General features: G+C 40.4%; 2 protein-coding genes and 1 long non-coding RNA gene across 3 annotated transcripts in view; 2 read left to right on the top strand and 1 right to left on the bottom strand.

The window, feature by feature from the left end:
* Positions 1–2989, top strand: part of LOC310951538 (transient receptor potential cation channel subfamily M member 7-like) — a gene marked incomplete at its 5' end in the record, with an annotated part of 3260 nt that extends 271 nt beyond the window's left edge. The window contains 3 exons of the mRNA XM_083919818.1: positions 146–197; positions 748–854; positions 2109–2989. Coding sequence (XP_083775944.1) covers positions 146–197; positions 748–854; positions 2109–2215 — 266 coding nt within the window. The 3' untranslated portion in view covers positions 2216–2989. The remainder of the gene's footprint in view (positions 1–145; positions 198–747; positions 855–2108) is intronic.
* A 1686-nt stretch (positions 2990–4675) lies between these two features.
* LOC310951873 lies at positions 4676–8100 on the top strand. Its single transcript, XR_014593356.1, has 4 exons — positions 4676–4819; positions 5101–5198; positions 5522–5598; positions 6168–8100. It is a non-coding gene; the product is annotated as an uncharacterized lncRNA (long non-coding RNA).
* Positions 8101–11575: 3475 nt separating this feature from the next.
* bcl2l10 (BCL2 like 10) lies at positions 11576–16171 on the bottom strand. The gene is made up of 3 exons (XM_083929103.1): positions 16093–16171; positions 14054–14518; positions 11576–12637 (listed from the first exon to the last, which is right to left on the bottom strand). Exons 1-3 carry the CDS (start codon positions 16123–16125, stop codon positions 12515–12517), a joined length of 621 nt encoding a protein of 206 aa, XP_083785229.1. The 5' UTR covers positions 16126–16171; the 3' UTR covers positions 11576–12514.
* Positions 16172–16677: the final 506 nt, after the last annotated feature.

The following is a 16677-nucleotide window of genomic DNA, read 5'->3' as shown; positions in this document are numbered from 1 at the left end:
AATCCTTCAAAATGCACTCAATGTTCTTTTGTTTGTTCTAAATAGGACTTTGGTCAGGAGATGGGAGATGCAGTTCCTTTGTTTCCTGCATGTGACAAATGTGTCTGAATTACATTAATAATGACATGTGCTTGTGTGTGTGTAGGGGTCGGGGAGATTCTGACAGATCCATCTGTTATTAAAAGCGGTGAGAAGGGGTAAGCAAGATCTGTCTCTCACAACATTTATTCACCTTTTGAATTATTATTATTTTTAGCTTATTGTGGCTCAGTATAGTAAAGTCAAAGCAATTCATTGATTAGTAGATAATTGGTCAGACATCGCGTTCCAGCTTTTAACATGTAAAGATTTGCTTTTTTCTGTTTTTGTTTTTTTTGTCTTATGTGATCATGAACTGAATTTCTTTAACAAAGGCACCTAGAACTTAAAGAAGTTGTGACATGCATTTTTTTCACTATTTTCTGACATTTTTTCCGTAGACTAAACATTTAATTGAGAAGATAATTGTCAGATGAATTAACAAAAAATAATCCTTATCGCTTATTTGATTAATTTAATGTACTCGTGTCATTCATGTTATTTTTGGGTGGTATCTTAATGGTCGCGCTTATTGTATGTAATTTTTGGACAAATGTGTCAGCTAAACGATTGTAATGTAATCGTGGCAGCCTTAAATATTGACTAAAACTTTACCAGCTGCTTTTTCTAGTAATTTTGCACTAAATGACCACTGTGTGACTCTTGCAGATCCTATGATATGATATTTGGACCTGCCAACCTGGGGGATGACGCCATTAGGAACTTCCGAGCAAAACACCACTGCAACATCTGCTGTCGGAAACTCAAACTTCAGGGTGAGGGATCTACATTAATTCTTATTTCTCTACTTATTACATCACAAATGTTCTCGGAATCCGCCGAACGCTTCAAGGCAGAGTTTGGGTAATTTAATGATCCAATCCAGATGTGTTTCAAAACATGAAAATACTCTGCTTTGAATTATTGATATGTCTGATATGGCCACAAAAAAGTTTAAATGAACTCGTAAAACATTCCTAAAGTTGCACCGGCTCCTTCTCTCTCATTGAAAAATCCTTAATCTATAAATATGCCAATATTGTTTGTTTCAAATGTTTAACTGCTTCACTGTGAAGCCCATTCTGAGTATATGCTCACATCACAAGTTTTGTGTTGTTTGTGTCTATGTGAACTATAATTGGCTTCCAGAAAAGTTCTGATGTAATCAAAACATGCTCACACACGTCTTGAGTTTAGCACAGAGACTCTTTCCTCCTTCAGCGGATGAATTTGACAAAACCCTTATAGAGTCGAACTCTGTGCATACATCATTCTGCACAGTGAAGGTCAGACATCAAAGTGAAGGAACATTGAGCAAAACACATTTTGACTGGAGAAGGCAGGAAACGGTGATGAAAATGTTGTATTTTAAATCAATGTCTGTCCATCGATTTTCTCGAGAATCGTTCATCTGATGGACTTCACACTTGGCGAGTTTGTTAAGAACCCAAAGAAGTGCAGTGTCGAATTCAAGCCCGAGATCTACAGGGCATTTTTATTAGTATTACATTATGTACTAACTGTGTAGCGGATTGAGAGGGGACCCTATTAACTGTTACACAGCCGAACGGCTCGCTGGGTACAGCTTGCTCTCATTCAACATTCAAAAAGAGATGAAGACAGAGACATCAGAGATATTACACTTTAGCAAACTCATCAAGCATCAGCAATGTAACTTTCAGAATGAACACTTTTGTTCCTGGAAATAGCCCGCTCCCAAATAGCTAGGTGTTAGCAAATGATGCATCCTCTAGCATTTCTAGTGGACGCATCTATATCGTGTTGCTAGGAGTGTTGCTCTGGACCCAAGGAAATGGGGTGATGAGTGTGAAGCGGTTCTCAAGAAAGCAGTAAGCAGCAATACTGTAGGCCAAGCAGTCGACCCGCTCCCAACAGGCACATTTTGAGCAGGCACTGTTCTAGCTCTGTAAAGGAGAGGGAAACTAAGTTACAGACAGAAGGCTAAGATAATAAACATTTTAATCTGTTGCAACATGTTGACTTTTTTCCTTCTGTGCTTCTCCTTCCAGATCTAAAGCGGAATGATTACACACCAGATAAGGTTACGTTCCCACAAGAAGACCCTCCCAACCCGGGGGGCAAAGAGTCCCGCCAATCAATAAAGCTGATGCTGTGATCGGTTTAAAGTGACAGAGAGTGAGTGAATAATCACAAGGCGAAATCCTTCTGATCGTTTTTTAGTCCACGCCAAGGAGCAGAGGGTCACGCCCAATCAACTGGAAGAATCACACCTGTGTCTCCATGGAAACCAGTGCATGCAGACTGTCATGTTTTTGTTGATCCCGCCAAAATGCTGTTGAACACAATTGAACCATAATAACCTTTGTTTGTTTTTTTAGTACAAAAATGAAGAAAATAAGTTTGAAACATATTTTGTACACGTTTATGAATATATATATATATATATATATATGAACTGGATATATCGACAGGTACAATATCATTGCAGAGGGTTTATTATTTATTATGAAGTTTGAGAAGTTGCCTTGTTTTAACGAAAATAGATCAATTCTAAGTGCATTGTGCATCTGTTACAGCAGCTTCAGAAGACAGCCTGCTGAGATTCAGTCACTGCAACACTGCAGATCATTTTTATAAATGTGTAACGACTTGTATCAAAACCTTTTGTCTCTTAGTTAATGAACAGATATACATGAATTTGAAAATCTTGTAAAATATGGGCAGATTGCAATGCAACTTTTACAGAACAATGTATGTAATTTTATTGTATTGAAAGTGTGTCCACCAATAGTTTTTATTGTTACAAAGGTACTATTGCTATATCTTTGTCATCAACTATCGTATGAGCAAATTACAATCTAGTGTATCTTATAGATACTGTTATCTGGCATGAGCTGAACAGATTAAAATATTTTATTCAGGGGAACTGGCAGACTTAAGGGTATTACTGTATATGTTTTGTACTTAACATCATTTTAAACAAATAAAATGTTAAACTTTAGCAACATTGCTCAAGTCTTAAACAAATGGCAACGCATGGCCAATATTGAGATTAAAATCTAAAGGATATTTAGTAGTGGGCTGTGAAGAAGAGACAACTCCTATCTGAAAGATTGTAATCCATAGCTCTGACATTTGGTATACATTAGAGCTCATATGAAATCCCTTTGGTTCACGCGAAGCACTAACATATTGGGGCCTAAATGTGACTATCTTAAAATATTGTCTACATTGAGGTGTGTGTGTAGACCATGTTTTCAAACTTTTTCACGTGGTGTTTAAGTAAAATGTAGCCGTCGCATTGAGCCCATCACAGTAGAGATCAGTGAAGTCCTGCAGATAAAGACTGCTGTTAGCTTCTTGAACCTAAGCCTGCAGAAGGAGACAATGAATCTGGTGTTTGAACAGAGGCCTCAGATTCCCGTCGGACAGCAGCTGCTGGTATTTGAATCCACACATAGTAACCTCTGTTCAGCTGCCTCGAACCAAACTGATAGTGCTGCTCACCTGTGAGATAGTGACAGACACTGAGCTGGTTATCTCTTGCCCTGAATTTTGCATTTATACAGTCACTTTTCCTTCTTAAAGGTCCCATATTGTAAAGAGGGAGATTTCTGTGTCTTTTATTTTTATTTTTTTTATCATAAAGCAGGTCGAGGTGCTATGTAAATATTGTGAAAGTATCTAAACGCTCAATCCACCTAGAAATGCTCACAGTATTCAGAAACTGTGACTTTAAACGAGCCGTCAGGACTTCTGTACCGTTGTGATGTCACAACTATACTGTACTGCTACAGTGCAGCTCCCCTGGGTGTGTGCAGGGCTATACAGTGGAACTGTGACTACCAGGTCCATCGAGTGATGTGATGTCCTCTGCCCCAAAAATACTTTTTCTCAAGTGTCATAACCCCCATGAAGTGACTTATCAATATCAGAATTGGATTAATTTGGCCCAGTAACATTTACCAAGTCCAGAAGAGCCACACTATTAAATAATTGAATCCCTTTCAAGTTAGGATTGCTTAACCGCAAATAGCCAGCGCGGCCGACTGAAGACTTTTGCGCGCCTGCTTTATGGGCCCCATAACATGGAAGCAGTGCACCTTTAGTGGGAATGAACGCCTCCAACGGTGAATCCAGTGCCATTTCTGTCATTCCCCGGCTGCAATGACAGTGCAGAGACACCAGCACAGATGAAGAAGACCAATAGGAGCAGACTGGGCTTTTTTCAGGAAGGGGGCTTAAATAGACAGTTCCTAAAACGAGGCGTTTCAGACAAAGGGTGAATACAGGTATATTCAGACGGACTATATGAGACAAATAATGTTTTGTTTTTTTTATTAGACATGTTCTACTGGAAACACAAAATACAAGTATGAACCTATAAATGAGCATAATATGGGACCTTTAAAATACTCTTAAGTTAAAGGCAGGTTATTTTACTATGAAAGGCAGTGTTGAATTTAAATAAGAGTAGGAATCTTCTTCAAGCCCAGACAGGATTAGTCTTTCCACATGCTGTATGCGAGAAGGAAACCGCCGCAGTAATAATAATGATAATAATAGGTCAGGTTACAGGTATGATGCATGAACTGCACAGACTGGTAAACCCTGAACTACTGGGTGTGGTTTACTTTATATAGTGCTGTAGTCGTGACTGCATTTTATTCATCTTATCTTCGGACTGGGTGTTTACTCTGCAACAGAAACAAGCGACAAACAGCCGCAGCAACATGGACTCGGTCTCCGTTGAATATTGGTAAGTTTATAACTTTTCATTGTGCTGATAACATCTTGACCGAATGGAGTCAACTCATTAAAGTTGGCAGGTAGAAACCATTTACATTTCAAATGAGGTGTCCCTGGCGGAGACTAGCGTGCAATGACGTTAGGTTTCCGAAGAGGCTCGAGGACGAGAAAAATATATGTCTGGTTGAAATGCGGAAATACTTTTCTCTAGCATATTTGGACCAGTTTCCGTGAGAGTTTATGAATAATATTATGCATTGTGTTTTTCCTTCGGGTTGTGTTGTGTTATAGCTCGGGATGAGGTTACGCAGGCCGCTTCCAGAAACTAGCCCGTACCCTTACGGAGCAGGTTCCTGGTTTGCAGGTGACTGGGCACACCGGAAGGTCAGGTAAGCTGTGTATTTCTTTCTCCACTTCTATACACCTTCAGTCCTCTGTGGAGGCCCATCTCTGCCAAAGTCAAACATTTGACTTTTTCAAGAAACAATGAACAATGTTTCAGTTGTTATATGCCAAATAGGTCCTACCCCAATACTGTGAAATGTTATACCCTACCTGTTTTTAGTCTCAGGTGTTATTGCGGTCACAGAAACCTTGTCTCTCGGATGAACCTGTTTGACTGATTGCACATGCAAATAATATGTGTAAACTATGAGCTGCATTATATTGTATTGACATGGATGAATTTTCATTTTTGCTTTCACCCCAACAGGAAGCTTTGAGATATCGATGAATGGCGAGCTGATCTACTCCAAGCTTGCTACGGGAGCTTTTCCTTCTGCCTCTGAGGTTAGTGTGATAATGAGAAGATAAATATCTACTGTTTTTTTAAGTGACAACTTCTTCGCAGCATGGCATACAAAAATAACAGATGGACTTCACTTCTAATTTAGAAAACAGTTTTTGTACAAAGACTTAAAGCAGTCAGACAATAGTTTCCATGACATTTTTACGTCTGACTGTTCATCACAGCAGTGCGTCATAAGTTATTGCGGTCTGGGTTTCACACCCACATTCTTTAGAGAAACCTTACATTATAACCTTGCGTTATTCATTCACTGTTTCTGTATCACATAGTTAGCTATTTTGCAACTGGATTTTCTCCAAAGCAAAGTAGTCAGCTGTTCAGGCAGAAAAATACAGGGGGAGGATTCACTCTCTTTGGTCCCCCCCATGACACCTGGGATAAGTCTGTTTGTAGGAAGGGCAGCGATTACTTAGCAGGTGATTGATCACGGCCGTAGCCACCAGACAGTCCGAGCAACAGTGGTACGGACACAGACGCATAGGTAAAGTCACAAGACGTGTAAACGGTGCTATACAACTTTTCAAAAATGCTTTGTATTCCATGTGACCAGGTGGTGCAGCTGGTGAAGAAGAAGAGCCGTCAAACCTCTCGTTAGAAGAAAGCAGAGCAACAGCTGTATTCACACTGCAAGAACAATGGTTGAATTTCTTACGGCTTAGACTGCATTCTCTCACGGCTGAATACAAACATTAAAATATGAAATATTTAAAGTAATTGTTCACCAAAATCCAAATCTCAACATGTCAGCCGTGAAAAGAAGATCCGACCGTATGTCTTCACTGTGAATACAGACGTCGACGAGAAGATGATGAGAGCAACTCTGAAGAGCCAGGAGCTGGTCTGCACTTCTGTTTATGAATGTACACACTGAAAATCCGGCAGTGTGTGCACGATGCAAGTCTAGAAGCTGGTCAGCTGCCTGGGGCCTGAGGAACTGCTTTCATCCTGTCTGTCTGGCACATACTCAAAATAACACATCTCTGTAGCTATAGTTACTCAGGAATTGGACATTTAAAAGAAATGTAACTCTTTATAAAGCAACATACATTATTGCATATATAACTTTTCTCTGTTGAGTGTGGTCTATTAGCATGTGGCCTATTGGCGCGTAGTTTATTGACGTGTTTCCACTGCGTGGTACGGTTCAGTTCGGCACAGTACGGTACACAATTCACTGTGTTTCCATTTTAAAGGGTGGCCAAAACAACAGACCAGTACCAAAGAAAAATGGTACGGTACAGATAGGGTGGAGCTACACCCTCTACAGTCTTTTGATTGGACGAGTGAGGGTGCAGTTGGCAATGGAAACGCTCGAAAGGCCAGGCTTTGCCATTCCAAACCGTACCGTAATGTACCAAACTGACCCGCACCACGCAGTGCAAACACAGCTAAAGATAGAAGATTGGGCACAAATTTAAAGCAATATTTTCATATTCGCTTTCTTGCCAAGAGTCGACTGGATGTGATGATCGATACCACTTTTAAGTTTGTGCTGTGAATACGAAGTCACCGCCAGCAGCCGGTTAGCTTAGCTTAGCATGAAGACTGTAAACAGGGGAAACAGCTATTCTGGGTCTGTCCTGTCACCAAAATCTGTCTGTCAGCACTTCTAAAAGCTCACAAATTACCAGGTTATATCTGGCTTATTTAATCCGTACAAAAACTAGAGTGTAAAAATGACAATTTGCTGTTCAACAGGGGGTTATGAGCTAGACTATTTCTTGGCTTGGACCAGTAACTTCCTGGAGTCTCCTGGTCCAGGCCAAGAAATAGTCTGGCACATAACCCCTCTGTAAAATGGCAAATGGTCATTTTTGCCCTCTGGTTTTTGTACGGATTAAATAAGATGTACGGGTTAGCATGATAATAAGTGAGCTTTAGAGTTTCTGGTAGGCGGGTTTTGTTGCCTTTGAACATAGCTAGGCTAGCTGTTTCCAACTGTTTCCAGCCTTCATGCTCAGCTAAGCTCGACAGCCACTAGTTGTAGCCGTATATTTACAGAACAGACATGAGAGTGGTACCGACCTTCTCAGATAACTCTCTGCTAGAAAGTGAATAAGCGCATTTACAAATATGTCAAACTCTTTCTGTAATTTTCAAACATGTCCATACACCAGCATTAAAGTGGCAAACCCATTCAACTATCAGTGCCTGAATTTCTAGATTGACAGTTATTATTCTTATCATTCTCAGCATATCAGATCTATTTTACATTCATACCTGGCATATACGTCTACTTTATCAAATATAAACATTGACTATCACTTTTATGGTGTCTTGTAACGAAGAGCTGAGCTCAGCCATCTCTGTTTGCATTCTAGCATTTTAGAAGTTAATATCAACATTAATGACAAATGCTAGTCATGAGAAATTTGATTATATGTAGAACATATATTTGAACTGTTTAAAACAACTTGCATTGTTGTTCAATTCTAACCAAAAACCCTTTCCCCACAGCTGCAATAAACTGTCACTGAAAACAATGATGATGGCATTACTTATTTAACAGTGTTGTTCTAGAAAGGAGGCTACAGAAGTCGATGTGTGTGTGTGTGTGTGTGTGTGTGTGTGTGTGTGTGTGTGTGTGTGTGTGTGTGTGTGTGTGTGTGTGTGTGTGTGTGTGTGTGTGTGTGTGTGTGTGTGTGTGTGTGTGTGTGTGTGTGTGTGTGTGTGTGTGTGTGTGTGTGTGTCTGTGTGTGTCTGTGTGTGTGTGTGTGTGTCTGTGTGTGTGTGTCTGTGTGTGTGTGTCTGTGTGTGTGTGTCTGTGTGTGTGTGTCTGTGTGTGTGTGTCTGTGTGCTGACAGCACTGGCTGTGTGTTGGACCTCCTGAACTGTTCCCGCTCACTTGTCCCTGTTTTCACCAGATAAAATCAAATCATATGGGATAGAAATGCATAGCTTCTTGTTTTAGCTATTTCATATAATGTCGGTAAGGTCAATGGATTAAAAAACAATTCATATTTTGTTTTGAAAATGTAAGGTTTCTGTAACTACAGGTGTCAAATTAAAAGCAGTGGTGTAAAAAGTAGAAAGTAATTTGCCTCTGAAATATAGTGGAGGAGAAGAAGTAAAAAAATCTCATTTCAAAATGTTATTTTAGCATTACTAAATAGGTTTACTTATTTGCCTATCATCTGTGGAAACTTGATTATGCAACCTCAATGAAAATGTCTGAACTATCCCTTTGATGACTTTTTCAGGGACTGTATCTACCAGGCTACCTTTTATCACAGCTCCACTGTCCTATGTGAAAGGACTGAGCTGTGATATCTGGAGCAGCTGTTTGTTGTTGTGTTGGTCAGCCCGAGGTCACAGAGTTTAACGTCCTCATTACTCTTATGGGGTCAGCCTCCGGTCTGTCTGTAGCCCTAAGCTTATTATTATAAATCTGTAAAATGGGTCATGGATATACAGTATATACGTATGTATATATATATATATATATATACACTGGAGATCAAAATTAGAGAACAAATTATTAATACTTGATTTATTCTGAAATGTTGTTGTTATTTAATCGTTCAGAATTTATCCACTTTGGCTATACCACTACTGTACTCGCATGTTTTTCCGGAATAACCAAGGCACTTCAACAAAAACCTTTATTTTGTGAAAAAAACAGTGAGCAAAATTAAAGAAAAGTAACCACTGTGCCAGAAGAGAAGGTTTAAACTATGTTTTCTTAGGGCTATAGGATTAAAAAACGAATAGGAAGTGTATAATGTATATAATATAATAATAATATTTTAAAATAAATCAAGTATTAATCATTTGTTCTCTGATTTTGATATGCAGTGTAGATATATGTATTAAAGGCTTACCAATTTCCTGAAAGTGCTGGGAATTGTAGTTTTTAGGCATAAATGAGTGAAACAGAAATCAGTTATATCAGACTTTGGAAACACAGAAATTCATTATTAATGGGGTCAATTCCCTATTGTCTTTTCATGGGATTTGTTAACAGTGAAAAAGGAATCACTTTAAAGGAGCAGATATCAATCAGCTGATGGAATGAAACAATGAAAAGCAGATACAATGCGGCTTTAAACTTTGGCTCTTTAAATCCTCAGTTACAGAGGACTGTTGTCTATGTAATCGCTGCACCGTATAATCCATCAAACAAACAGGTAACGATAATAACAAGACATTTGTCTGCTGTTTGCGACACTGTTGGGGTTTCCCGGTATAATAAAAACGATCAACAGGAAACACACATCAGAAGCTGTGGTGGTTCTCTTTTTCACAAACAATGTGAACTATACTGTGTAGTTCACATTGTGTGTGTGTGTGTGTGTGTGTGTGTGTGTGTGTGTGTGTGTGTGTGTGTGTGTGTGTGTGTGTGTGTGTGTGTGTGTGTGTGTGTGTGTGTGTGTGTGTGTGTGTGTGTGTGTGTGTGTGTGTGTGTGTGTGTATAATGTGAGAAATTGAATGGAAAGACCAACACATGGGCTCTTTATGTATGAGACGTCACAGAGATACAAGTTGGTGACTTAAACTTTGGGATACAAAGCTTCCAGTTTCAATAAACTGCACCTTTAATAATCTCAGTATTGTTATTCTCATTTAAAAATAGCTACTAAAGGCTCCATATTGTGCTCTGACTATACATGTATTTAGTGTCTGTCTCTTTAAGACCCGCCTCCAGAAAAAGCCCAGTCTGCTCTGATTGGTCAGTGTTTCCGGGTCTTACTTTGCAGTCGGTGAACAACCGTAACTTCATAGTAGCGGCACTTTTCACCTACATATTTAACAGTCGTGACTTCAGAACCACACAGAGGTCCCGACGGCTCGTTCAAAGACAGTTTGGAGCTCTTCTGTTAGTAAAACATGTCTTGGTTATCTGTGTTGTTTTTTTGTTTTTTGTTTGTTTGTTTGTTAAACACTGGGATATAAAGCTTCCAGTTTCTTTAAGTCAAAGTCTATAAGCTGCAATGTTAACCATATCATTATTGTGTTTGTTCATTATGTTGACACTCTCAATGGTACTATATTCTAAACTGTATCCCTGGTACATTTAAAGAACCTAACAGTAACATTTCATATATTTAAGGGACACATTTCAGACAATCTCTAAACATAATATTTTGTGAGTTTGGTATTTTAATGTATCTACATTTCAGTGACCACTGAAAGCTGTTGTGTTATGTACCAGACAATTTTAGAGGGAATACACCCTTGTTTGGAGGTTTTCTTGTATTCTAAAACATTATTGGTGAAAGAAGTGTTGAAAATTTGACCTTACTTCACTTTTTATATTTTAAGTAAGTATATAATTATTATTGGCAAAATGAAGTATTAAAGTATCAGTCCATAAGGTCGCTCCTTTCAGGTTGTCATATTGTTTTACTTTGTTATTTATCACTGATCTATTACTGTGCCAGCAGCACTTTAACGTAGCTGGTCCCTGTGACATTGTATTTTAGCTGATCATATATTTTGTATGAATAATTGGATTTTTGACGCTACTGTAAGTAGAAGCATAAGGTGCATATAATGTAATAGCAATTTCTTCACAATTGTAGTGGGTCTAAGTATCTTGATGGCCAAGTTTATAATGTAGTTGCAACTGTGGCCTTCCCAGCACAGCTCATTTAGCAAAGATAATTCAAAAGGTTAGGACGTCCATGTCCTTGATATTTAGTTTCTTCTAACTCCGCTAGTTAGAAGCTAATTTTAGCCTTAGGATGTTTTTGTGCATGCAGTCCCTGCTGCGTAACTTGAGTACTGTGATGGTCCGAGGAGCACAGAGGCAGACAGCGGAACATATCTTATTTATGACAATATGTCTGCATATGAAAGACGAATCATTTACTATTCATAATCCCCCCCAACACACTCCTGACCTACTGTGTCGATAAAATAGATAGTTATAAAAAGGGTGACTTCCCCATGTAATGCTAGTTCACATCAAAAAGGAAAACAGACTTCACGGCACTCAGTCACAAGAATCAAACTCCATGATCGCTTCTTTTTTATTACAAAAACAGTGACAAATAAATAGACCAAAACAATGTAAAAATATAATGTTTAAAAGGTCTGTGTGGGGCGAGGGAAATGCCATAGCAACAGGTTGTTCTCATAGCAATGTGTTTGAAGTCAGATTGGTCCCTGGTTTGTTACGATTGAGAAACATTTCACAACATCATAGCACCGTTGTGTTGTCACGAGCGCTCAATTCAGCTCTGTTGACCCATGTAAATCACAGACACTTCACATGAATGCAGGACAGACTTGAAAAAAATAATAACAATGAAATAACCGACTTAGCTGTGGATCAGTTAGAAAAAAAGGGCCACCGCTTACAGTTTCATTTCATATAAATATAATATATATTAATTTATACATTGTACACTAGAATGGCTCTATACCACATACACAACTCAAGTAAACGCATGAATAAAAAGGCAGCTGACAATTTTTAAACTCAAAAGCTGTGGGAAATTCAAATTAAGTCTTTTAGCTGCACAGTTGAAAAAAAAAACTTTGAGAGCGAGACGGTTCTGTGCAGGAACCTGTGCTTTAGTAATTAAACTGTCTTAAGATATGCACGCTGATGTCGTTTACTCCAAAATTTCAGAAGGCATTGAGATCATTTTTACAATCTTAAGGAGTACGTGACAAAAAGTGAGTACCTTGTGTGTGTGTGTGTGTGTGTGTGTGTGTGTGTGTGTGTGTGTGTGTGTGTGTGTGTGTGTGTGTGTGCGTGTGTGTGTGTGGGGGGGGGGGGGGGGGGGGCTGAGTATGTGTAAACATTCAGTTGATGACTTGAGAAAACAACCCTGAATTCACTACAGATTAAGCCTGTTTTTTGCAGCATTGATGTCAGAATTCAAAACGTCTACGTAATTGTGCCAAATGAAATGAGAACATGGACGTGTTGCGGATGTAGAAGGCGAGCTAGCGCACCAGGAGGAAGGTGAGTCCAGCGAGGCCCACACCAGCAGCGGCAAACAGCGCCGTCTTCATCGACGAGTCCTGGTTCACCTCTCTGGCACTGAGGGAGAATTTACAGAACCCCTCCTGTGTGAGAGAATAAAAACAAAACATGAAATTGTTTAGAAACTTTCTGTTTACCTGCTACTTGCACATTTCTGCATATACTGTGTTTTTTTTATTTTATTTACAAAACAAAAGAGAAAGTATTAGCTGCCAAAGTGAATTCCAACTAACGTTGGCTTAGCTGACGGCTGCTGATGGCAATTATACAATATATTTTGGAAAATATGTCACAGGCGCTGACAGCCCCGTGTTTCTCCAAAAACACAGGAGAATATTTCCAGTCAGATGGTGCCGCTGATACCGGAAACTTTTCAAATATCCTGACAGCACAGCAGTTTAAAAAAAAAATAAAAACAATGTCAAAGTGTCAACCTGAAGTTACCAAATTTATTCAGTTTGGTTTTATTGATCATGACTTATTCTAGCTTCTTCTGCTCCATAAGCAAGTCTGGGTAAGTCCGCCCCTCCAGCAGCTGTACAGTATATTTCTCCATCATGTTTACAGACTGAAGCCACACGTTCGACCAGTGAGTGCACCTGCTCTCAGCTCCAGGTGTTTCGCTGCTTTGCAGCTGCTTGTTTTTCTAGTCATACCACGCTAACTTTCAATATAGCCAATGCCAAATTCAACACACAGAAGCTTTGACTGTTACTACAAAGTCCATCTGGCTGAGCTGGTTACGTGTCTGTTGAAACCAGCTGCCAGCTGAAGAAAGGAGGGGTAAGAGTGTGTGTGTGTGTGTGTGTGTGTTTGCGTGGGTGTCTGGGATGGGGCCAGGGCAAGCCCATTCACAAAAGCAGACATTCAACTGTAGTTGTGCTGGGTTTGGTGAGGCTTCTGGGATCCAAGTCCACCCAGAGTACTCCTATCCCTTTGAGTTTTTCCAGTTAAATAGGCCACAACAATCAGGTTTAAAATGATCTTTGTTCTTTTGATTTCCAGTGGTTAAAAAAGTATACAGCCCAAGACTGCCTGACAACGCAGCTTTTGTTTAACCATTCCAAAACACTGATAATCTAAAGCCCAACACTGTTTGATCATGGCCCTGAATTTACACTGCTGAGGGTTGTCTTGTTGTACTCTACATTCCTCACAATCTGGTCTATTGCTACTCTGCAATTTATATAATCACAGCAGCCACATGAGACGTCGGCAAACAGTAAAGTATAAAATGCTGCATCTAAACTAAGCCCGGGCCTTTTCGTGAAGCCAAGTTTACACAACATCCTATCAAACTAGGTGGTTTCCAGCGCCAAAAGTCTAAAAACATCACTTTCACTTTTAAGTCTTACAGGGACTTTTTCTTTAGTTCTGTTTTACTGGCCAAGATATAAATCTAAATAACTCTCCTATCTACAATTTTTGTGTTGACTCAGCTCTGCAGCATCCCCTGTAAGCGTCAATCAGATTAGAGGCAGCTAGTTTTTACAACTTACCCATCCATCATTCTCCAGCAGCCAGTCTTTCTTCTCGTCTCCCAGGTAATCGGCTATGGTCTCGGCCAGTCCCCTGCAGTTTCCAGGCTCCTGTCCCAGCTCCTGCCCCTGCCCAGGGTTCAGCCCCGGCTTTGTGCGCTTCTGCTCCAGCAGCTGCCTGGCCAGCACCCCAGTAAAGGTGAAAAGGGAAACAACCCTCCCCCAGTTCAAGTGTCCGTCTCCCATCAGCTCCTCCATCACCTTCCTGAGGCTGGAGCAGGGGTCCGGCCCACACTGCCTCAGGAAGGTCTGAGCGAGGGAGTGGAAGCGAGCCTGGTGCTGCGCCTCCATGTCTCGGGCCAGGTGCCTCATGGCAGCGGCTGACTCGCTGGGAGGTGGAGGGGCTGGCCGTGGGCTTGTGCAGCACAGGGACAGGTAGTCCTCTGCCAGAGCCAGGGTCTCTTTCCACAGCCCGCACGACATTTTCTACCAGGGGGGAAAACAACAGTTCACTTCATTTAATAAATGGGAGTCAGCTTACATGCGAGGATCTGGAACCACACATGGTTTGTTAATGTGACAGGCACAGAGTTACCAGTAGGGGTGTAACGATACACGTATTCGTACAGAACCGCCACGGTAAAGGCACTTCTGGACGGGTACAGAGGTGGGCTGCGGTCCGTAAATGTGGCATATATAGCATTAACATACCGAACGTACAGTCTTGTTTTGAGGTGCGGAACTTAAAACATGGAGTCGGATTTCCTCCAGACTGTCTAGCCTCCGGTTCGGCTCACATATGCGCAGTAGCAGCCAGCGAGTGACAGCAGCCTCTCTCTCCATGGGGAGGAGCAGGCGGCAGAGGCAGGTACAGCCGCAGCACAGGACGCCCCACACCCCCGCAAGCCCGGCTATGTGAAATGGATTCCGGGTTAATTCTGAACATGCACACACATTTAAAAAGGCACCATCCAGGTGTTACCATCACTGTAGCTGTGCAAAAACAAAGCTCCCGACACCATTTCAACAACCCCTACCTGGGAATTCAAAACGGAAAAATGCTGCAGTTATTCTATAAGTAGTATTTTATTTGTTGGAGAATTGCATCAGTATTTATTTTTAATATATTTATTATACATTTTATTTGTATGTCATACTGACAGCTAAAACTGTATAATTTTTGACTCATTTAACATCTGTTCGTTCTGAAAAACAAGCAGCTTTTAATTTCCCCCCTTTTAACCGTACTGTGACATTAAAACCGAGGTACGTACCGAACCGTGACTTTAGTGAACGTTACACCCCTGAACACCGGTTCATGGCTGTAATTATTCATCATGTACATTATCAGTTTATCTGACTGCCAATTGCTTACTCATTCTTGGTTGATCTATAACATTTCAGACCACTGTCAAAATGCTCGTGATTTTTAAAGATTCAAGACTCAAATATATTCCATTTAAAATGATTTACACTCAGAAAAAATGCCTTTAAAAAAAACGTCAGCTGTAGATGGATTAGCTGTTATTCCACCCATCTTATTAGCTTCCGTTATAACAAAGAGACCTTATTCTCACCACTGGACATTTTTAGTTTCTTATCTTTTATGAAAGTAGTAAAACAAATCCTCGTGCGCTGGGAGCTCCTGCGCCGTTATTTAAGCTAACAGCGGCGCGAGCAACAGCGCTCTGAAGGGCAAAGACACCGCTCGTTAAACGCAGCTGACACAGCAACATACAAATATATCACACACGTAAAAACACCACTGTAACAATGAGAGGGGTGGGATAACGCCGACCCTCCGTGTGTTCAGGGGCTGGAGCGGTGAGCCTGCGGGGAGCTCGCCGGTTCATCTGTCACCAGAGCAATGGAGGACACAAAGGACCTCATTCACATTCACACGGGCTACGACGAGCGAGCTCAACTACGAGAGCCACACGAGCCGTTTTATGTCACTGTAAAACACACACACACACATCTGTGAAGTAAGACTTTTACATTCCTCCCCTAAAAACATATATAAGATACATTTCCGTGCGTAAAAGGAAACAAAAGCTTACCCTCCCAGCGATATCAGACTGCGCTCTGCACATACGGTCAGCGGAAGGAGATCCTTGCTGCACTCACAGCTTCCCCTCGACATTTATCATATGACTCCGCCTCCGGGACTTACTTTTATCACGCATCTGCTCCCCCGCAACAAAAAATCCCGCAATAGTCCCGTCATAATACAGACTGAACCGACAGAGGAAAGAAAACACACTGAAATACATCGGGGTTTTTTATTTATTTATTTATTTATTTTAATTTTTAGCAACGTTTAATTGTTAATTGTTATTTTTGTGACTGTGTATAAATTATATTATATTATTTTGTATTTTGCATATGTTATTGATGCTTTTGTGATTTGCACTATCCTCTTATGCTGCTGCCACACCGTACATTTCCCCACAGTGGGACTAATAAAGGATTATCTTATCTCTTCTCCATCAGGTGTCATCTAGGAAGAAAAAAAATACTATCAATAAATGTATGTTATTGTTGATATGAATGGTCTTGCCACAGTATTTGCGGATTTGAAGCATTCAGCTCTAATACATAAGTTGTAGCTCATTGAAGGCTGCCTCGGCCTGTCAGTTAGAAGA

The sequence above is a fragment of the Echiichthys vipera genome (assembly GCF_963691815.1).
Source record: "Echiichthys vipera genome assembly, chromosome: 1".
Taxonomy (NCBI): domain Eukaryota; kingdom Metazoa; phylum Chordata; class Actinopteri; order Perciformes; family Trachinidae; genus Echiichthys; species Echiichthys vipera.
The sequence above is the reverse complement of the archived record's forward strand: the minus strand, read 5'-3'. Positions and strand labels throughout refer to the sequence as shown.

Coding starts and splice junctions, on each gene's coding strand:
- bcl2l10 (XM_083929103.1), bottom strand. CDS start 16,125: ATGTGCAGAGCGCAGTCTGATATCGCTGGGAGG. Junction 14,519..16,092: donor AGTCTGATATCGCTGGGAGG/GTAAGCTTTTGT, acceptor CCCCCCTGGTAG/AAAATGTCGTGCGGGCTGTG. Junction 12,638..14,053: donor TGCTGGAGAATGATGGATGG/GTAAGTTGTAAA, acceptor TCTCTCACACAG/GAGGGGTTCTGTAAATTCTC.